The 23,814-nt window shown below is 47.0% G+C and overlaps 1 protein-coding gene across 1 annotated transcript in view; it reads right to left on the bottom strand.

Annotated features, from left to right (window-relative positions):
• The window catches only part of TMEM67 (transmembrane protein 67), a 72,688-nt gene that overhangs the window by 35,011 nt on the left and 13,863 nt on the right, over positions 1-23,814 (bottom strand). Inside the window, exons 5-10 of the mRNA XM_063924106.1 lie at positions 23,514-23,583; positions 23,249-23,323; positions 22,486-22,548; positions 14,296-14,450; positions 14,108-14,216; positions 12,814-12,906 (exon numbers count right to left, since the gene is read on the bottom strand). Of these exons, the coding sequence (XP_063780176.1) occupies positions 12,814-12,906; positions 14,108-14,216; positions 14,296-14,450; positions 22,486-22,548; positions 23,249-23,323; positions 23,514-23,583 (565 nt within the window). The remainder of the gene's footprint in view (positions 1-12,813; positions 12,907-14,107; positions 14,217-14,295; positions 14,451-22,485; positions 22,549-23,248; positions 23,324-23,513; positions 23,584-23,814) is intronic.

Raw genomic sequence — 23,814 nt, 5'->3', positions numbered from 1 at the left:
ACCAAGTAGCCGCACGGCAAAGCTGTGTCGTAGAAGCCCCACGACTCGCTGCCCATGACGTTCCCACAGAACGTGTGGAATGAGCTGTTACTGATGTAGGTGGCTGTAACCTAGCATGAAGGTAAGCCTGACGTATGGTCAGTTTGATCCATCTGGATAAGGTCTGCTTAGAGGCTGGCCAACCCCTCTTAGCCGCATCATAGAGAACAAACAACGTATCCGTCTTACGAACCGTAGACGTTCGGGATACATAGACGCGTAATGCGCGAACCACATCCAACGTTTCAGCATTCTCTGTTAATACCGGAACTACTATTGGTTGATTGATGTGAAAAGACGACACTACCTTTGGTAGAAAAGCGGGATTCGTCCGAAGTTCCGCTCTGTCATCATGAAAAACTAAATACGGTGACTTGCACGACAAGGCACCCAGATCTGAAACTCGCCTAGCCGAAGCTAAGGCTAAAAGAAAAATCGTTTTCCAAGTGAGAAATTTAATATCCACTTGTTGTAAGGGTTCAAAGTAATCGGACTGTAAGAAATCTAAAACCAGATTCAAGTCCCATGGTGCTGTAGGTGGAATGAAAGGAGGCTGTATCCTCATTACACCCTGTAGAAACGTATGTATTGACGGCAACGAGGCCAATTTCCTTTGAAAGTAAATTGACAACGCAGATACCTGCCCCTTTAGTGTGGAAAGACGTAGTCCTCCATCTAACCCCATCTGTAAAAATAACAAAAGACGGGATAAATTAAAAGATGATGTCGGAAACTTCCGAGCTTCACACCAACCTATATAAGTACGCCAGATTCTGTAATAATGAGCTGCCGTAACCGGCTTCCTAGCTCGTACCATGGTTGGTATAACAGACTCCGGAATGCCCTCTCTTCTCAAGATGGCCTTTTCAACAGCCACCCCGTCAAACGCAGCCGCGCTAAATCGGGGTAAAGGAACGGACCCTGTTGTAACAGGTCCGGACGTAGTGGGAGTGGCCACGGGTCGTCTGCGAGTAAACCGAGGAGATCCGAGAACCAAGTTCTCCGAGGCCAATGAGGCGCTATTAGTATGACTGTGACGGACCCTCTCTTGATCCGTTTTAGCAACAGCGGGAGCAGCGGAAACGGTGGAAACAGATACACGAGGCTGTACGGCCACGCGGCTGTGAGAGCATCCACCGCCACTGCCCCTGGATCTCTTGTTCTGGACACATATCGTGACACCTGATGATTGTGGCGGGATGCCATCAGATCCACCTGAGGGTAACCGCACCTCTGGATCAACATCTGAAACACTTCTGGATTTAATGCCCACTCTCCTGGATGAAAATCCCGACGACTGAGAAAATCTGCCTCCCAGTTGTCCACTCCCGGAATGAACACTGCCGACAATATCACCTGGTGATATTCGGCCCATCTGAGGATCCGAGCTACTTCCCGCATTGCCATGCGGCTTCTCGTTCCTCCTTGTTTGTTTATGTATGCGACTGCCGTCGCATTGTCTGACTGCACCTGAACAGTCTGAAAACGAAACATGTACACTGCTTGTCTTAGAGCATTGTAAATCGCCCTGAGTTCCAGAACATTTATGGATAGCGATCTTTCGTGATCTGCCCAGAGGCCCTGGAGCCGATAACTCTGAACTACAGCTCCCCAACCTCTGAGACTTGCGTCTGTTGACAGAATTATCCAATTCACGACGCCGAATCGTCTCCCTGCAGATAGATTGTGTATTTTTAACCACCAGAGAAGAGACACCCTGACTTGTGGCGACAATCTCACCCTGTGGTGCATCTGCAGATGTGATCCCGACCATTGCGCTAACACCTCCAGTTGAAACGGACGTGAGTGAAATCTTCCGAACTGAAGTGCTTCGAAAGCCGCCACCATTGTGCCTAAAAGGCGAATGCACAAATGTACTGAGACTGTGCGTGGCTTGAGCACTAATTGCACCAGATGACGAATGACCTGTACTTTCTGTTGTGGCAGGTAAACCTTTTGATTTACTGTATCGAGAATCATCCCTAGGAATTGAAGTCGTTGACACGGAATTAGATGTGATTTCTTTAAACTGACTATCCAACCGTGCTGAACTAGTACATTGTACGTTAGCAAAGCATGCTGGAGAAGCAATTGTTGAGACGGAGCCTTTATGAGTAGATCGTCCAAATACGGAACAATTATTACTCCTAGGGACCTGAGATGAGCTATCATCACGGACATTACCTTGGTGAATACCCGAGGCGCTGATGAGAGGCCAAACGGCAGAGCCTGAAACTGGTAATGGTCTCGCCTTATTGCAAACCTTAAGAAACTCTGGTGAGGTGGCCAAATCGGAATGTGTAAGTACGCATCTTTGAGATCCAGTGCAATCATGAATTCCTGTGGCTCTAACCCTGCAATTACTGACCTGAGAGATTCCATCTTGAATCTGTGGTAAGTGACGTAATGATTGAGACCTTTTAGGTTCAATATTGGCCTGACTGAGCCATCTGGTTTTGGTACCAGAAACAGACTGGAATAATAACCCTGCCCCTGTTCCTGCACGGGGACCGGAATTACAACTGCAGCATTCAGCAGAGACTGAATGGCAACCTGCAGAACTGCTTTCTTGTCGTCCGACACAGGCAGTCCTGTCGTGAAAAATCTTCCTGTCGGAAGATAATCGAACTCTATTTTGTAACCCTCTAATACTAAATTGCGGATCCACCCATCTGTGGACGTCTGCAGCCACGCCCCCTGAAAGCTCTGAAGGCGTGCTCCCACAATTGGAGATCCGAGATGGGCTGGGAGCCCGTCATGCCACTGGTTTGTTAGTGGTCTTAGTGTCTTGACGACGTGCATTGGATTGTCGGGCACTACGTCCCCGACCTCTTCTACCAGGCGTGACTGCTCCTGTGCCCTGCCCACGAAAGGGCTGAGTTCTAAAGGATTTGAACGCCGGACCAGAATATTTCCGTTTAGGTATAGTTGTAGGCGATGGAAGAAACACAGACTTTCCTCCAGTAGCCTCAGAAATCCATTTGTCCAATTCAGGACCGAAAAGCTTCTCGCCATCATAAGGCAATGCCTCTATACCTTTTTTAACCTCCGTCTCCGCCTGCCAAGAACGCAGCCAAAGTGCTCGTCGTACTATGACTAGCGATGAGGACAGGCGAGAAGTAAGCTGACAGACGTCAGTAGAAGCTGTACATAGATATTCAGCAGCTTCCCAGATTTGATCCGCGAGAAGTATAAGATGGTCATCTTGCAGAGCCGACTTGAGCTCTTTTATCCATACCATTAATGCTTTAGTAACCCAAATGCCAACCAACCCAGGTCTCAGCAGCACTCCAGCTGCTGTATACATGGACCTTAGCATAGCCTCTATTTTACGATCTGCAGGGTCTTTAAGCGTAGTAGCAGTTGGTACTGGTATGGTTAACTTCCTTGTAAGTTTAGATACGGATGAATCCACCGATGGTGGGTTCTCCCATGTAGCTGTCATGGACTCTGGAAACGGGTAACTCGATTTAAATCTACGAGGTATAGAAAACCGTTTATCCGGATTCTTCCGTGTTTCCAGTAACATTTTATTAAGAGATTCCGAAATAGGGAAACACATCGGAGATCTCGGTCGTTTAGTAAAGACTACCTCATCATTCGTCAGGGGCTCCTCAGTTTCCGTAAACTCCAGCGACTGACGTACTGCTCTGATGAGATTATCAATACCTGGGCTGTCAAAATCGTCACTATCTGACTGTTGGTCTATTTCGCCCTCCTCATACTCATGTTCAGTGAGGTCTAGTATCCCAGAGACTGGAAAATTATTAGGAAAAGGAAACTTATCTTTTCCACTCAAGGTGGACCTCTGACCAGATTGAGACTCCCCTGGTAACTCAAATGGTCTCATTTTAAACTCAGATCTTGCCGCCTCTCTTTCTTCACGAGAGGCGGCCAGCTCTGATTGTAAACCAACTAATACATCTGCAAGTAAAGCCCATGGAGGGTCCAGAGATGCTGGCTTTACTTCTGTGGAAATCGTATTTGTGGCTGTATTAACAACACATGCTGTACATGTGGTGGATCCATCAGGCAACACACTCTTACAGACATGACATGAAAAATGTTTCTTAGATTTTGCTGGTGTCTTACTCATTATAAAGACAGACAATACAAACTACACACAGACAGTCTGCACGACTCAGTAATAACACCAAAGTTCCTTGTATATATCAGGCAAGTGCAGTGCCTGCCAGCAATAAGAAAACTGACCCCCAAATTCCCCTAGTACCACTCTTAAGCCGAGATGTAATATAGGAATCCTGGAACAGACAGGAGAACATTAAACATGTTAAGTACCAAGTTTTTCTACAAAGCTTAACACTGCCAATACTGCTAATGTCTCCCCCCACCCCCACGACCTCCGTGTACAGCACCGGGTCGGGGCCTGTGGAACTTTGCATAGGGCCGTGTGAGCGGCCTGTACCTGTATGCCAAGGCAGCGGGGAACTCACGGCTGATGCGGGCGGTCAGCGGGAGCAGAGAGCGTACTGCATAGAGCCGTGGAGCGGCCTATGCACACGCGCTCCCGGCCCGCCACACACAGCATAGAGTGGAGTGGCCTCCTGTGTAGCCAGGCAGCGGGGAACATATCGGCTGCTGCGGCGCAGGGAGCAGCGGTCTGCTAGGTAACTTAAGATGCTGGGAGCGGCGGAGAGTGAGAGCGCGCTGCATAGAGCCGTGAAGCGGCCTATGCACACGCGCTCCGGGCAGCGGTCGTTAGTGAGTAAAACATGCCCAATACAATCCCCAATAGTGGGGCGGCAGCATAAGCTGACCGCCCCTACCCAACATACCTGGACCGTAACAAAAGTCTATGACGGGGCTTCTCATCCAAGCTCCGTCCAGCTTTTTGCAGGCAGCCTGCAGGTGGAGTGAGGGAGCTCTTTACAGAGAGGTCCGACACTCACGGCTGTTCTCAGCCGCTTCCACTGTCCCTGACCCACGCCTGTTAGAAGGGGGGAAAGGACGTGGAAATCCTTGAAAGGAAAAAAAAAAACTTAGAAAAAATTCCAATACTTTGTGGACGAGCTCCACTATGCCTTCTAACTGTGTCGAGCACAGAAAAAACACTGAAGTGCTCGAGGATATGGAGGGGAGGAGTAGTCTCAAAAATTAATTTATTCAGTGCCTTCTTCCGGTGGAAGCCGTCCATATCCCCAAGAGTACTCCAGTGACCCCTAGTGGATGAAAAAGAAAAGGATACGCCATGAGAATCCTTTTGGGAACTTGTGGTCTCCTATCCGGAGATTCCCAAGCCTTTTCGCACAAGTCACTTAATTCAAATGAGGATGGAAAAGTGACTTCAGGCTTTTTCCCTTTATACATGTGTACCCTCGTGTCAGGGACAGGGGGTTCCTCAGTAATATGCAAAACCTCTTTAATGGCAATAATCATGTACCGTATACCCTTAGCCACCTTTGGCTGTAATTTTGCATCTTCATAGTCGACACTAGAGTCAGTATCTGTGTCGGTATCTGTGTCATCGATCTGGGATATGGTGCGCTTCTGAGACCCCGAAGGACCTGGCGCCCCAGGGACAGGCATGGACTGGCTACCTGACTGATCCCTAGCTTCTGCCTTGTCTAATCTTTTATGCAATAGATTGACATTTGCATTCAAGACATTCAGCATATCCACCCATTCCGGTGTCGGCGTTGCCGACGGCGACCTGCCATTCAAGCACTCCCTCTCCACATTAAGCGAGCCTTCCTCGTCAAACATGTCGACACACGCGTACCGACACACTTCACACAGGGAACCCCTTTCCTGAAGACAGTATCTCTGTCAAGGCCCTTTGGAGAGACAGAGAGAGAGTATGCCAGCACACACCCCAGCGCAATAACCCTGGAGACCAACACAAAATGTTTTTCCCCAGCAGCGCTGTATAAATATGTAAACCGCCAATTATGTCCCCCCCCCCTCTCTTTTAAGCACCCTTTCACCGTGTGTAAGCAGGGGAGAGTCCGGGGAGCTTCCTCTCAGCAGTGCTGTGGAGAGAAAATGGCGCTGGTGAGTGCTGAGGGAGAAGCCCCACCCCCTCGGCGGCGGGCTTCTGTCCTGCTCAAACTTAGTAAAATATGGCGGGGGCTCTTTTATATACATGTACAGAGCCCACCTGTACATGTATATAGTCTTTTTGCCATGCAGAGGTTTATATTGCTGCCCAGGGCGCCCCCCCCCCCCCCCTGCGCCCTGCACCCTTACAGTGACCGGAGTATGTGAGGTGTATGGGAGCAATGACGCACAGCTGCAGTGCTGTGCGTTACCTCAGTGAAGTTGAAGGCTTCTGCCGCCTGACGACTTCTGTCTTCTGTACTTCTAGCTCTGTGAAGAGAACGGCGGCGCGGCTCCGGGGGTGGACGCCCAGTAAGAACCTGCGTTCACCCCCTTTGGAGCTAATGGTGTCCAATAGCCGAGGAAGCAGAGCCTATCTTTGACAAGAAGGTCTGCTCCTCTCTCCTCAGTCCCTCGATGCAGGGAGCCTGTTGCCAACAGTGCTCCCTGTGAAAAAGTAGTAAAAGGTAGAAAAAAAAAAAATCCAAACAAAAATGCTTCTAGGCAGAGAACTCTGGAGAGCTCTCTGCAGTGCACCCATATTGCTCTGGGCACAGTGTAAAACTGAGGTCTGGAGGAGGGGCATAGAGGGAGGAGCCAGTGCACACCCAGAGTCCAAAGCTTTCTTAAAGTGCCCTATCTCCTGCGGAGCCCGTCTATTCCCCATGGTCCTTACGGAGTCCCAGCATCCTCAAGGACGTTAGAGAAAGAAACTTGAGCCCAGATCCTATATATATATATATATATATATATATATATATATATAAAGTAGCAAAAAGACGTGGCGGCACTCAGCAGACTTCTTTCAATCCTTTATTGTGGTCATAGAGCCGACATGTTTCGGGGCTTGTACCCCGTCCTCAGGGCCAGACAGAAATAGAGCAAGTGCACATATCACATTTAAATACCCCCACCAACTTATACACTAAGTAACTAAGTGCACTCACCTGCTCCACGCCGTACTCGCCCGCTCTGGTCCGGCGTCAGTGTCCTGTCCCGGCTTGATGACGTCCGTGGCGCGATTAGCTGTGCCTCTGTCCCCATGGTTACAGCCAAGCACTGGCTGTCGCCCATAGGCTCCGCCGCACGCCTCTCACCGCCCGGCGTCCAATGCCGTTGGTCCTCCTCTGACCCAGCCGATGACGTGACGGCACGTTAGTGTAGCTGGAGTGTCACCATGGCAACCGTGTTCCCCGTAGTGGAACAGCTGCCAGACAAAGATTCTGCATAAAATACAAAAAACATATAAAGCAAAAGGATAAGGAGACTTTAAAAAGCATGAACTATAAAAATAGTTTCATACTACAAGCAATTGATCCGATAGATAAACATGCAATTAAAAACTGAACATGACGATGATCATCCCTACCTCAGGCATAGACAGGAAGGAAAACTATGTTAAGCTGCGTTAAACTAGTGAGAATGGACCTAAGTCGTAGATCAGTCCATGACTGGTAATATCGTTAATTAGCTGTCAATGGGCTACTTTATAAGCTAAAGGAAGCATTGTAACCCCAAATTTTCGTTTAGTCCCCCTGGTGACAGTGTACCCAAAGTGTAAATCCACCTAGTCTCCCTCTGGAGCAAAGTCCTAGCCCTATTGCCTCCTCTGAGGGACAACGGTACATGATCTATCAGTATAGCCCTAATGCTAGCTACCCCATGTTTTGCCACTAAACAGTGGCGTGCAAAGGGTTGGTCACTCGTGCCCTACTCTTGGGCCTTTTTGATGGCACTTCTATGTAGTGCCATCCTCTCCCGAAACTGTCTAATGGTCTTGCCTACATAGGCAAGACCACAGGGACAGGTGAGGAGGTAAATGACATGGGTGGGAGTGCACGTGAGCCTATGTGCTATTGTCATCTTTTTACCCGAATGGGGGTGGTTAAAGGTAGCACCAGTAATTAGGGTATTACAGGTTGTGCACCCCAAACATTTGTAACAACCTAATTTAGGCCTCAAGAAGTGTGCCTGGTTGTGTCTAGTGAACTTGGTGACATCCAATTTTACTACATGTTCTCCTATATTACGGCCTCTCGTGTGGCTAGGCATGATCTTAGTGTCCACCAGTGTCGACAAAGCCGCATCTGTTTGTATAATCGGCCACCACTGTTTAACCTTCTTTGTAATACTTGTCGATGCCGTAGTGTATTTATTAACCCAGGGTAGCCTCTTGTCTAAACTCTTTTTGGTAGTAACCCCCAATGTTTGTGCTCGGGTTAATTTAAGCACCTTCTGTTTAGAAGCCTCCAATTCTTTAATAGGGTATCCACGCTCTGCGAATTTATAAAGCATCTTTTCTAGAGCTATTAAGGTTTCATCATAATCTGATGTGATGCGTCTAACCCTCAAGAATTGGGAAAAAGGTAACCCCTTTCGAAGAGATAACGGGTGGAAACTTTGATGATTCAATAGAGTGTTTCTATCCGTGGGTTTTACATATATAGAAGTTTTCAAAACCCCGTCTGACCTAGTGATAGTAACATCTAAGAAATTAATGAATGTCTTATCTATCTCATATGTAAATTTCACTACATGCTCTGTCGCATTGTGTGTATCCCATATGGATTTTAAGGTTTCCTCAGAGCCATTCCAAAGTACCAGTAAATCATCTATGTACCTCTTATAGTATACTAGATGACTGGAAATGGTGGTGTCTAATAAAAACATGTGTTTTTCTAGCTGGTACATAAATGCGTTAGCGTACGATGGGGCCACCGCCGACCCCATCGCACAACCCTTTGCACGCCACTGTTTAGTGGCAAAACATGGGGTAGCTAGCATTAGGGCTATACTGATAGATCATGTACCGTTGTCCCTCAGAGGAGGCAATAGGGCTAGGACTTTGCTCCAGAGGGAGACTAGGTGGATTTACACTTTGGGTACACTGTCACCAGGGGGACTAAACGAAAATTTGGGGTTACAATGCTTCCTTTAGCTTATAAAGTAGCCCATTGATAGCTAATTAACGATATTACCAGTCATGGACTGATCTACGACTTAGGTCCATTCTCACTAGTTTAACGCAGCTTAACATAGTTTTCCTTCCTGTCTATGCCTGAGGTAGGGATGATCATCGTCATGTTCAGTTTTTAATTGCATGTTTATCTATCGGATCAATTGCTTGTAGTATGAAACTATTTTTATAGTTCATGCTTTTTAAAGTCTCCTTATCCTTTTGCTTTATATGTTTTTTGTATTTTATGCAGAATCTTTGTCTGGCAGCTGTTCCACTACGGGGAACACGGTTGCCATGGTGACACTCCAGCTACACTAACGTGCCGTCACGTCATCGGCTGGGTCAGAGGAGGACCAACGGCATTGGACGCCGGGCGGTGAGAGGCGTGCGGCGGAGCCTATGGGCGACAGCCAGTGCTTGGCTGTAACCATGGGGACAGAGGCACAGCTAATCGCGCCACGGACGTCATCAAGCCGGGACAGGACACTGACGCCGGACCAGAGCGGGCGAGTACGGCGTGGAGCAGGTGAGTGCACTTAGTTACTTAGTGTATAAGTTGGTGGGGGTATTTAAATGTGATATGTGCACTTGCTCTATTTCTGTCTGGCCCTGAGGACGGGGTACAAGCCCCGAAACATGTCGGCTCTATGACCACAATAAAGGATTGAAAGAAGTCTGCTGAGTGCCGCCACGTCTTTTTGCTACTTTGTTTAGTGACCTTGTGTCACTGGGAAGGCACCGCAGCATTACACCCTGGGGGACATAGGAGTGCCGGGCACAACTTTGTGATATATATATATATATATATATACATACATACACATATACACACACACACACACACACACACACACACACACACACACACACACACACACAGTATAGGGCATAGGATTACATTTTTTCGTAGATTCATTGATGACATCTTTCTGATTTGGCAGGGAACTAAGGAGGAGTTTGACAGTATGGTGGCGGAACTCAACACTCTTTCTAGTCCTATTCGCTTTACAGCCACCTGCTTGGGATCTGAGATTAATTTTTTGGACGTCACTGTCATAGTTTCGGGCTCTAGACTATTGACTACACTCTATCGCAAATCCACTGATCGTAACTCCCTACTATTAGCCTCTAGTAACCACCCTCCAGCCTTAAAAGATAGCTTGCCTATCTCCCAGTACTTGAGGGCTATGAGGATTAACTCTGAAGTAGATCGTAGACATGAACAATGTACTGAGATCACCTCTCGTTTCTTAGAGAGAGGATATTGATGGCCTATAGGAGAGGGGCTAACTTGAAACAACTAATGATGCGTCCGACCCTGTTCCCTATTGAGTCTACAACCAAAACCACCTCCTCTTTGATGCAGGCCAAACCTGGCTGTTTCTCCTGTGGAAGCTGCACCACGTGTCGATCTATGTTGACTGGTGTGACTTTCAATCATCCACTCACAGGGAGAACTATTAAAATTAATTACCATCTACACTGCCGTCTTGACTATGTGATCTATATCCTGAAATGCCCGTGTGGACTATGTTATGTAGGACTGACCACACGGGCATTTCGTGATCGTATGGCTAATCACAGGTCCTCGATTCACACGGCATTATTGACTGGACATACTGATAAGCCAGTGGCCTGCCATTTTTTACAAGCTAGACATCAGGTGGCTGGTTTGAAGTGTAGACTTATTGATTGGATTCCACCCAAACCAACGGGTGGTGATAGGACCCTAGCGCTGAAACGGCGTGAAAGCTACTGGATCCACACACTAGACACAATTACCCCGAGAGGCCTTAATGAGGGCAATCCTCTCAATGTGTTTCTTTAGACCACTATGAGTGTGGCGTCAGTATTACATCCCTGGATTCAGTAGGGGTGAATGTTGAAGGTCTATGTATGGTTCCGGGTTACTGTGTAGCAACCTTTGTAGTTCTTGGTGTTGCTGATTATCGTTGTGTTATTTTTCTCTAGATTTATATACATATCTATTAGTAGTTTAAGTGCTGTATTGGTTGATCTGTTTCAGATCTTACCATTTATTGTTTGTGGCATAGTCCACGCCTCCTGTGAACTTACCGGTCTCTGGTTCACCTGGCACCTGAAGATGTAGATTCAATATATGTACATACAGACATTGTCTGTATGTATGTGCACATGTATCTAATTGTTTTTTTCATTAGTTATTGTTTTTATGTACAACTATGTACGCCTTCTAGATTTGTGAGCGTTGCCCCTTATGGCACGTATGATGTGAACATAGCTGGTATGGTATACGATGATTTGTCCCCCTTTGTGTACAGTGGATAGTTGGGCTACTGACACAAGGGGGCGGTTCCTTGGTTAGTTCTAAATTGAAATGTGGACTCTCTCTCCTTTCACTGTATAATAGTATAGGTCAACTAGTAGTGTCTATGCAGTGTGTAGTTAGGCATTGTTTAATCTGGTTACAATTTTTCACAGTGTATGTGATGTTCAGTAGCGGTTTTGCGGTCCAGCGCTATTTCCTGGACGGTGGAACGCAAACCGGCGTCACTTCCGGTCCGTGGACCGCATGTGGTGAATTGCGGCCGCGGCAGGACTTGGGGACTTGTGTGCGGTTGCAGTGTTCTACACACTGCTAAACTGCCGGCTTTAGGCTCTTATGGTGTGTGTAGTGTATGCCTTGTGGTTTGGTATTGTACAGTTTGTGGACGACTTCCGGTTTCGCGGGCACTTCCGGCCGGCGCAGTATTTAACTTACACTCAGTGGATAGGAGGGCTATGCAGCCACATGCACAGCTTCTTCCACACTGAGTAAGTAACATTTCTGGATATTTTATTGCATGTTTAAGGTGTTAACACGCTTTATTGATAATGGATTACATATTTTTCTTCTGGCAGCATAAAATAAAATAAGTGTGCATTACACCAGTGGCTGCATCAGTACTTGAGGATGTCCAGTATACAGGTATTTTGCACTGTGTGGGGGTGATTGTCATAATAACTGGCTGTGCCTATTACTGTGGTGATTGCTAGTTTATATGACTCCATGTTCCCTCTTTTTTGTATAACAGCCTGATAGACTGTGAGTCCTCTATACTAGCTGACCATAGTGAACTATGACAAGGTATCTGCTGACGATGCATTGAACGTCACAGGTACGGGAGAGTGAGAGTCTGTTAAATTGTTCTTTAGCACACTGGGGACATTCTTTTTGTATTATGCATCTATCTCTGTTGGTGGCGTTTTTCTTGTTGGAGCTAGGCTTTCCAGGGACCGGTGAGGCTTGTGATCGTAATTATGTACATTGTCCTTTCAGATGTATTTGTATTTATTGCCGACTTGACTGAACTGATGTGTCACCTGTCTTGAGAAAGGTCCGGTTACGGACCGAAACGTTGACACGAATAAAGCCTTGGTGACGACTGATTTTTACATATTGAATGACTCCATTATTGCGAGAGTGCACCTCCACTTTGTGGGATTTGTTTGCATATTAATAGTGGACCTATATGGCCCATTAGGAGCACCCGCTTGTTCATCAGAAGTTTTGAGATGTGAGTGCAGGACAATCCATGTATATATATATATATATATATATATATATATACACACACACACACACACACACACACACACACACACACACAGTATATATATATATATATATATATATATATATATATATATATATGTATGTATATACTGCCCTTGCAAGAAAATAAATGACGTTCACCTATAAATAACAAATTTATTTTTCTAGTTACTTAAGACATTACCTGCAACAGGCCTCCACCCACAGACTTCCATCCAATGAACTTTCCTCTCACATCGTACAGAGCTGCTACGAATGTCAGCTCTGTGTTCTGCATCTAGAAGACAATGCAACCTTAAGTCCACTACAGGTATATCACCAGATATTTCCATCGAATACTCCGTGTATGTCAGTATTTGGCAATCAGTGCTGCCAATCAGCAAAACTTGGCATTCACAATAACCCGTCATCTGATAAAGTGTGAAAATGGGATTTATGGTCTTACCTGGATAAATTATTTTCCTGGCGTCCATAGGGGGCACAGGACGCACCTGACTTGCGGGATACTAGTGAGTATGTGGCCTGTTATTCGGTGTGTCTGTGTCTGCGTATATGTTAGTCTTCCTTCCTCTTCCTCCTCCACTACTGCCTTGGGCTTGCTTACCAAACGGCAGGCCCATGATCGGGGGCGGGGGTACAGGGGAAAGGGAGGCCAAGCATGCTCGGAACAAAAAGTTAACCCTTTGGTGCCTGCTCACTCCCTCACCACCTATAACCCAACGTAAAGTCTCATCTGCGCCCCCTAGTGTACTAGGAAATATATATCAAACGCACCTGGACTCATATGCACACACTCAATTTTAGCCATCAATGATAACAGATGACAGCAGCAATTGCCCGAAGACTCCAACTCTGACACCTTCTCCTACTCACTCCTGCCAGACTAAACATAAAAGTGTTCTTGGGGCAGATGTATTAACCTGGAGAAGGCATAAGGATGTGATAAACCAGTGATATGTGCAAGGTGATAAACGCACCAGCCAATCAGCTCCATTATGTAAATTAACAGTTAGGATCTGATTGGCTGGTGCCTTTATCACCTTGCACGTATCACTGGTTTATCACTTCCTTATGCCTTCTCAAGGTTAATACATCTGTCCCCTTGTCGGTACTCCTCACCTGTGTACTTCCCATGCATGTAAATGGGAAGTTCATAGGGGAGGGGCTTCACCAACGTTGCAGTTAGAAAAAGAAGCACCTTCGTAAGAGAGAAGAGGTTACAGCATGGACCAATGGAGTCTTTGTGGAAACCCATCAGGTTGGAGTAACAATGATAAACAGGATTTGGATTTTGGAATCATCCTTTAATCAGAATTATATTAGTGTATTGCCAATGCAACGACACATGTATAATATTAAATAAGAGTTATTGTGCCAGTGTTGGAAGTGGAAGGAGTATCAAATCTCAAGAACACAAAATTACTTCCTGTGAAACTATATAATAATTTAGCACGATATCTTTGATGACCTATACTCACCTGGTCGCTGGACTTAAAGCTGAAGCTTATAGGGAATGGAGAAGCTGTAAGGACCCGCGATGCTAAGCCTGGCTGGTCGTCATAATACAACCAGGGGATATTTGGCCTCCTGTGGATGACATAGGAATACATAATAGAACAGCGACTACACTCTTGTCCCGCTGATGAGAGTATCATATAGTGCTTACCAGAAGGAGATGGAATGCACCATCCCCAGTGCAGCTGTATTCTGGAATATGTAACGGAACAGACCACAGGCATCGGCACTCTGAGGACTTGTAGAATGCATGTTCATTACGCACATGTTCCCCAGCGCCTGGCACGCTGTTTGATTGGAGCTCAGCTGCAGAGAGTACATGCTATAAGCATGGGATTTCTCTTACGTCCTAGAGGATGCTGGGGACTCCGTAAGGACCATGGGGTATAGCCGGGCTCCGCAGGAGATAGGGCACCTAAAAAGAACTTTGACTATGGGTGTGCACTGGCTCCTCCATCTATGCCCCTCCTCCAGACCTCAGTTAGATTCTGTGCCCAGAGGAGAATGGGTGCACTGCAGAGAGCTCTCCAGAGTTTTCTGTTTTAAAAGAATTTTGAAGGTTTTTTATTTTCAGGGAGTCCTGTTGGCAACAGGCTCCCTGCATCGTGGGACTGAGGAGAGAGAAGCAGGGCTGGCTTTATGGTTGGGCTCTGTTTCTAGGCTACTGGACACCATTAGCTCCAGAGGGTGTCGGAACACAGGTCTCACCTGGGGTTCGTCCCGGAGCCGCGCCGCCGTCCTCCTCACAGATGCCGAAGATAGAAGCCGGGTGAGTATGAGAAGGCAGAAGACATCAGGCGGCAGAAGACATCAGATCTTCATGAGGTAAGGCGCGCAGCGGTAAGCTGCGCGCCATTGCTCCCACTATACACACACACAGAGCAGCACTGAAGGGTGCAGGGCGCTGGGGGGGGCGCCCTGGGCAGCAATATTCCTCACTTCTGGGCATGATAAGATGGATTAGGCTGCGGAGGCAGTAAATCCAAGAATCCTCCGCCATTTTAATAAAATAAGCACTGGGACCGAAGACCGCCGTCGGGTGGGCGGGGCTTGATCCTCAGCACTAACCAGCGCCATTTTCTCCACAGAGGCTGCATGCTGAACGCTGGCTCCCTGGTCTCTCCCCTGCTGAACTTCACAGGCTGGAAAAAAGAGGAGGGGGGCACATTGGCGACGCAGTGAGTGGGAATTGGAATATTAATATATAAAAAAGCGCTATCTGGTCATATTTTTCCACAGTGTTATTAAGCGCTGGGTGTGTGCTGGCATACTCTCTCTCTGTCTCTCCTAAGGGCCTGGTTGGGGTTTTGTCCCCTTGTAGGTTAATCCCTGTGTGTGTGGGGTGTCGGTACGTGGTGTCGACATGTCTGAAGCGGAAGGCTTCTCCAAGGAGGAGGTGGAGCAAATGAGTGGTGTGTCCCCGTCGGTTGTGCCGACTCCGGAATGGATGGACATGTGGCATATGTTGAATGCAAGTGTGGCATCTTTACATAAAAGGCTTGATAAGGCTGAATTAAGGGGGACATCAGGGGGTCAATCCTCGGATTGGACCGACTCACAGGGCCCGTCGGGGTCTCAAAAGCGTCCCTTAACACAAGACACTACTACCGACACGGATTCTGATTCCAGTGTCGACTATGACGAAGTAAAATTGCACCCTAGGGTGTCTAAAACCATTCAGTGTATGATTGTGGCAATAAGGGATGTGTTGCATATTGAGGATGAACCCTCGGTCCCCGACACAAAGGTACACATGTTTAAGGAAAAGAAACAGATTATTAATTTTCCCACATCTCATGAATTAAATGATTTCTTTGGAAAAGCTTGGGAGACTCCGGAAAAGAGACCGAAGATCCCCAAAATAAGTTATATGGCATACCCCTTCCCTAAGCAGGACAGGGAGATTTGGGAATCACCTCCCACTGTGGACAAGGCCCTGACGCGCTTGTCCAAGAAAGTGGCGCTACCGTCTCCTGACACAGCGGCCCTTAAGGACCCTGCAGATCGCAGGCAAGAAACTACCTTAAAGTGTATTTATTCTCATACGGGTGCTGTGCTAAGACCGACAATTGCGTCGGCATGGGTGTGTAGCGCAATTGCAGCTTGGACAGATGAGCTGACAGATCAATTTGATAATATGGATAAGGATACTATATTCTTAACTCTAACCCATATTAAAGACGCAGTCTTATTTATGAGGGATGCTCAAAGGGACATTGGACTGCTAGCTTCTAGGGCCAATGCCATGTCTATCTCGGCGAGAAGATCCTTATGGACTCGCCAATGGACGGGTGATGCGAATTCCAAAAAACATATAGAAGTACTACCCTATAAGGGTGAGGTATTGTTTGGGGATGGGCTGACGGACCTGGTTTCCACAGCTACAGCAGGTAAATCAAATTTTTTACCATATATTCCCCAACAGCAAAAGAAAGTAACACCCTATCAGATGCAGTCCTTTCGGTCGTACAAGTCCAGAAAAGGTCGGGGATCCTCTTTCCTCGCCAGAGGTAAGGGCAGAGGCAAAAGAGCACCTGCTTCGGCAGGTTCCCAGGACCAAAAGTCCTCCCCGGCTGCTCCAAAACGCACAGCATGACGCTGGGGCTCCCCTGAGGGAGTCCGCACCGGTGGGGGCACGTCTTCGACTTTTCAGTCAGACCTGGGTCAGATCAGACCTGAATCCCTGGGTGTTGGAAATAGTTTCCCAGGGGTACAAACTGGAATTCGAGGAGGTGCCCCCGCGCCGATTTTTCAAATCGGCCCTACCAGCTTCCACATCGGATAGGGATGTAGTGTTAGCTGCAATTCAAACGCTGTGTATACAGCAAGTGATAATCAAGGTTCCCCTGCACCAGCAGGGAAGAGGTTACTACTCAACCCTATTTGTGGGCCCGAAACTGGACGGTTCAGTCAGACCTATTTTGAATCTGAAATCCCTAAACCTGTACATAAAAAGATTCAAATTCAAAATGGAATCACTCAGAGCGATAATAGCCAACATGGAGGAGGGGGAGTTTATGGTGTCTCTGGACATAAAGGATGAGTACCTTCATGTCCCCATATATGCTCCCCATCAGGAATACCTGAGATTCGCTGTACAGGATTGTCATTACCAATTTCAGACGTTGCCGTTTGGACTTTCCACAGCCCCGAGGATTTTCACCAAGATAATGGCGGAAATGATGGTGGTCCTGCGCAAGCATGGAGTCACAATTATCCCATACTTGGACGATCTCCTGATAAAAGCGAGATCAAGGGAGAAATTGCTGAGCAGTGTGGCGCTCTCTCTGAGAGTGCTCCAGCAACACGGTTGGATTCTAAATCTACCGAAGTCACAGTTGATTCCGACAACTCGACTGCCGTTCCTAGGTATGATACTGGATACGGAACAAATGAAGGTCTTCCTCCCAATAGAGAAAGCCCAGGACATCCAGAACATGGTCAGAGACCTGCTAAAACCGAAAAGGGTGTCAGTTCACCAATGCACTCGAGTTCTGGGAAAAATGGTGGCGGCCTACGATGCCATTCCCTTCGGAAGGTTCCATGCAAGGACTTTTCAATGGGACCTTCTGGACAAGTGGTCCGGGTCCCATCTGCCCTTACATCGGAAAATAACTCTGTCCCCAGGGGCCAGAGTGTCTCTCCTGTGGTGGTTGCAAAGTGCTCACCTGCTGGAGGGTCGCCGGTTCGGAATTCAGGACTGGATCCTGGTTACCACGGACGCGGGCCTCCGAGGATGGGGAGTGGTCACACAGGTAAAAAAATTTCAGGGACTTTGGTCAGACCAGGAGTCCTGTCTACACATTAATGTGTTGGAACTCAGGGCCATTTACAACGGCCTTCGACAAGCGGAGAGTCTTCTTCGAAACCTACCGGTTCTGATTCAATCAAACAATGTCACAGCAGTGGCTCATGTGAACCGCCAAGGCGGGACAAGAAGCAGAGTCGCGATGGCGGAAGCCACCAGGATTCTTCGCTGGGCGGAAAATCATGTAAGCGCTCTGTCGGCTGTCTTCATTCCGGGAGTGGACAACTGGGAAGCAGACTTCCTCAGCAGACACGATCTCCATCCAGGAGAGTGGGGACTTCATCAAGAAGTCTTTACAGACATAACACGTCTTTGGGGAACTCCTCAAATAGACATGATGGCGTCATGCCTCAACAAAAAGCTTCGGAGGTATTGTGCCAGGTCTCGGGACCCTCAGGCAGTGGCAGTAGACGCTCTGATAACAACGTGGGTGTTCAAATCGGTCTACGTGTTTCCTCCTCTTCCTCTCATCACAAAAGTGTTGAGGATCATAAGGCAAAGAAGAGTACAGACGATACTCGTTGTCCCAGACTGGCCTCGAAGGGCCTGGTACTCAGATCTACAAGAGATGCTCACAGGAGATCCCTGGCCTCTTCCTCTGAGCGAAGACCTGTTGCAACAGGGGCCCTGTGTATTTCAGGACTTACTGCGGTTACGTTTGACGGCATGGCGGTTGAACGCCGAATCCTAGCGAAAAAGGGAATTCCGGAAGAGGTCATCCCTACTTTAATAAAGGCTAGGAAAGAGGTGACGGTTAAGCATTATCACCGTATCTGGCGAAAGTATGTGTCTTGGTGTGAGACCAAGAATGCACCTACGGAAGATTTTCATCTGGGTCGTTTTCTCCACTTCCTACAGACAGGAGTGGATATGGGCCTGAAATTAGGCTCTGTTAAGGTTCAGATTTCGGCCCTCTCGATTTTCTTTCAGAAGGAATTGGCTTCTCTTCCAGAAGTCCAGACGTTTGTAAAGGGAGTGCTACACATCCAGCCTCCTTTTGTGCCTCCAGTGGCACCGTGGGACCTCAACGTGGTGTTGCAGTTCCTAAAATCACACTGGTTTGAACCGCTTAACAAGGTTGAGTTGAAATTTCTTACTTGGAAGGTGGTCATGTTGTTGGCCTTGGCATCAGCAAGGCGAGTATCAGAATTGGCGGCTATGTCACACAAAAGCCCCTACTTGATTTTTCATGTGGATCGAGCTGAATTGAGGACACGTCCGCAATTTTTGCCTAAGGTGGTTTCTTCATTCCATGTGAATCAACCTATTGTGGTGCCTGTGGCTACAAGTGACCTGGAGGATTCCAGATCCCTGGACGTAGTCAGGGCCTTAAAGATTTATGTAGCCAGGACGGCTAGAATTAGGAAAACAGAGACTCTGTTTGTCCTGTATGCGGCCAATAAGATTGGCGCACCTGCTTCGAAGCAGACTATTGCTCGCTGGATCTGTAATACGATTCAGCAGGCTCACTCTACGGCTGGATTGCCGGTACCAAATTCGGTTAAGGCCCATTCCACTAGGAAGGTGGGCTCTTCTTGGGCGGCTGCCCGAGGCGTCTCGGCATTACAACTTTGCCGAGCGGCGACTTGGTCGGGGTCAAACACTTTTGCTAAATTCTACAAGTTTGATACCCTGGCTGATGAGGACCTAGCGTTTGCTCAGTCGGTGCTGCAGAGTCATACGCACTCTCCCGCCCAATTGGATGCTTTGGTATAAACCCCATGGTCCTTACGGAGTCCCCAGCATCCTCTAGGACGTAAGAGAAAATAAGATTTTAAACCTACCGGTAAATCTATTTCTCCTAGTCCGTAGAGGATGCTGTGCGCCCGTCCCAGTGCGGAAACTCTGCAAGACTTGTATATAGTTGTTGCTTACATAAGGGTTATGTTACAGTTGAAATCGGTCTGGGACCGTTACTGTTGTTGTTCATACGGTTAACTGGTTATGTATGATCCAGGTTACATGGTATGATTGGTGTGGGCTGGTATGAATCTTGCCCTTGGATTTCTAAATCCTGCCTTGTATTGTCCATCTCCTCTGGGCACAGTTCTCTAACTGAGGTCTGGAGGAGGGGCATAGAGGGAGGAGCCAGTGAACACCCATAGTCAAAGTTCTTTTTAGGTGCCCTATCTCCTGCGGAGCCCGTCTATACCCCATGGTCCTTACGAAGTCCCCAGCATCCTCTACGGACTAGGAGAAATAGATTTACCGGTAGGTTTAAAATCTTATTTTTACCATGTATGTACAGTACATATATGAAGTATGACAGAACGGACAGGTATATGCAAGAACAACTGTAAATAAGCACTGCTTGATTATGTTATCGCTTCTGTATCCATATGGGACACATAAGGAATAGAGTCAATTATAAGGAAATTACCAGTCACCCTCAGCTGCATACAGGGCCGGTCCTGGGCATAGGTAACCTAGGCACTTGCCTAGGGAGTCTTTGTGCCAGAGGGGGCATCCAGGGGCTGGGCATGTTAGGCACCAGGCAGTCATGGTAATTAAACATCAACACTGAAGTGGCCGACTGTGAAGAACTTGCTAGACCAGGTTTAAGTGTCAATAAGAGATGTCCTGGATGTGGGTGGCCGCAACCGGGGGTATCCGCTCAAATGGTCGACCATGTTAAGGTCAACAGTCACTAGGTCGACCACTATTGGTCGACATGGACAAATGGTTGACACGTGAAAATGGTCGACGCAAGACAGGTGGACACACGAAAAGGTCGACATGTCTTTTTTTTTTTATTAGATTTTTAACTTTTTCATACTTTAACATCCACGTGGACTACGATTGGGAACGGTAACCTGTGCCGAACGCAGCGAGGCTTCGCTTGCCATGCAAGGGGACACAGTACACTAATTGGGGTTCCTGGTCATGTTACGGAAAAAAAATGACACCAATAACAGTTAAAAATTCCATGTCGACCTTTTCATGTGTTGACCTGTCCCGTGTCGACCATTTGTCTATGTCGACCAATAGTGGTCGACCTAGTGAATGTCGACCTTAACATTGTCAACCATTCATACCAGAACCCAACCGGAGCCATCCAGTGAGGGGGGAGTTATTTGATGAGGGGTAAGATGAGATGGAGCTTCTGCAGTTGGAGTGGCAGAGATCCATGGTGTCACTCAGTGCCCGCAGAATTGATCTTCTGCCTGGAATCCTGAGTCACAGTGAGACGGAGACCTCAGATTGGCTTGTTGTCACTGTGCCAGTACCTGTGTACACAGCATTAGCCAAGGGCGAGGGGGCATGGTCTGGGCTCTGTTGGGCAGTGATAGCATACAAGGCTTGGTATGAAGGAGCTCTGGCATATTAGGGGGCAGGTCAGCTACTAATGGCATAATAACGGGTACACATGCTGCCATATAAAGAAAAGGGAATGGGAGGGCAATTGTATATGTAGAGGCATGAAGGGGCTATGGCATATGTAGGGTCATAAATAAGCTCTATTGGCATATTTAGGGGCATGAAAGGCTGTTGGAACACTAAGGGGTCCGATGCCATACAATGGGCAAGAGGAGTCACTATAGCCATATAAGGGGCATGGGGAGATTCTAAAATATGTTGGGGAATGATGGGATTTTTAGGCCATACAAAGGGGCATGAGAGGAGTCCAATTATATAAAGCTGCAATCCAGCCGAAATCTTTCTCTGTCACCCAGAGTTGGTGCAACGCTGCTTTGTGGCGGCATCTATTTCCGGGTGGGGGTGGGGGGAGCACCAGCTACAATCTAGGCCTATGGCACCAAACTGATCAGGGCTGCTCCTGGCTTCATAATCACTTGGCTAGCAAACTACAGATTATTATAGTGCTCAGGGACGAAGAACAGAGATTTTCATTTTCATTTCATTAGTAGGCAAAGCTGGCCAGAAGCAGGAGGAGTCGGTAATGGGAAATCCAGAACAACAGACACTGGTACATCTAGTCACAGAGACGTCATGTAATGAGCCTGTATTAGAGTTACAGGTTACATGGAGAAGCATGCCTGTGCACATACCAGTGAGAGCGGCAGCATGGTAAACGGAAGCAACGTCAGTGGTGCTTCACATGCACAGTCCGGAGCTGGAATGTTACAGGTGTACTATGCATATTATATACTGTATAATATAGTATAGCTTATCTCTTCTCATCCAAGGGGATGCGGTCAACATCCCGGCGGTCGAAATACCGACGCCGGAATCCCGACCGGCACAATCCCGACATATTCTCCCTCCGTGCGTGTCCACGACACCCATAGAGGGAGGATATAATAGTGTGCCGAGCATAGCGAGGCACCGTGCCCACAGCGTGGCAAGCGAAGCGAGCCTGCAAGGGGCTACGTCCGCTCGCCACCCCTGTCGGGATTCCGGCGTCGGTATTTCGACCGCTGGGATCCCGGCCAGCAGGATTACGTACTGATCCCCATCCAAGACCCTGATTATTGCTAATCATTTCTCTGCAATCCATATTAGACCATTTTAATAAAACACACAATTAATGGCTCAAAGCCAATAAAACATAAATTAACTCACAATACGTACCAAACAAGCTGCAGCAGACGCCTGCAAATGAATGGAAAACCACTCTGACCGTAACAAAATGCCCTGAAACGAAAAAAATTATATATATATATATATATATATATATATACACATACACACACACACACACACACACACACACACACACAGGTATATATATATATATATATATATATATATATATATATATACACACAGGTTGAGTATCCCATATCCAAATATTCCGAAATATGGAATATTCCGAAATACGGACTTTTTTGAGTGAGACTGAGATACTGAAACTTTTGTTTTTTAATGGCTCAATGTACACAAACTTTGTTTAATACACAAAGTTATTAATAATATTGTATTAAATGACCTTCAGGCTGTGTATATAAGGTGTATATGTAACATAAATGAATTGTGTGAATGTAGACACACTTTGTTTAATGCACAAAGTTATAAAAAATATTGGCTAAAATTACTTTCAGGCTGTGTGTATAAGGTGTATATGAAACATAAATGCATTCTGTGCTTATATTTAGGTCCCATCACCATGATATCTCATTATGGTATGCAATTATTCCAATATACGGAAAAATCCGATATCCAAAATACCTCTGGTCCCAAGCATTTTGGATAAGGGATACTCAACCTGTATATATATATAGACACACACACACACACACACACACACACACACAGGTATATATATATATATATATACACACACACACACTACAGTTCATATCCACTGTTAGATCTGCAATATGTACATGCTTACCAGTTGCCCATAGCGGACAGTTGGCAGAACTCTGGACAGGATGTGACTAGCTCCGCTGAAGCACATACCGTCAGCCTAGGAAGCGTGGGAATAGAAAGTGCTGGTGTGTAATATAAGGGAAGGAACTAATATACACGGTTTATCAGCAGTGTTTTATTTCCTAATAATGTCTTATTATAATTGATGGCAAACATACTTCTAGACGTTCAAGAATATCTAACTATGCTTCAGGCATGTGAGCGGCAGGTGTGTGTCATATTCTTACCACAATATTTGGTTGGTAACAGTTGCAGGAGTTGTTCTTACTGATAACTGTCTGATGGCATCTCTCACACCTGGGGATAGAGAACGTAACAGACTATGATAAGAAGCGAACCACTTGTGGCTTAACGCGTTTCTCAGCCTACCACGACAGACGTCTGTTTCCTCATAAGAGGACACCCCATCCACTTCTGAGGAAACAGCCGTCTATTGTGGTAGGCTCAGAAACGTGTTAAGCCACACCCCCAGGTGACGAGTTGCGAGGTTGTACACACGGGGTTCCCTAATACCAGGACTGAAAGTTG

Source organism: Pseudophryne corroboree, chromosome 5, assembly GCF_028390025.1.
Source record: "Pseudophryne corroboree isolate aPseCor3 chromosome 5, aPseCor3.hap2, whole genome shotgun sequence".
In the NCBI taxonomy this organism is placed as follows: Eukaryota; Metazoa; Chordata; class Amphibia; order Anura; family Myobatrachidae; genus Pseudophryne; species Pseudophryne corroboree.
This window is presented reverse-complemented; position numbering and strand designations above follow the sequence as displayed.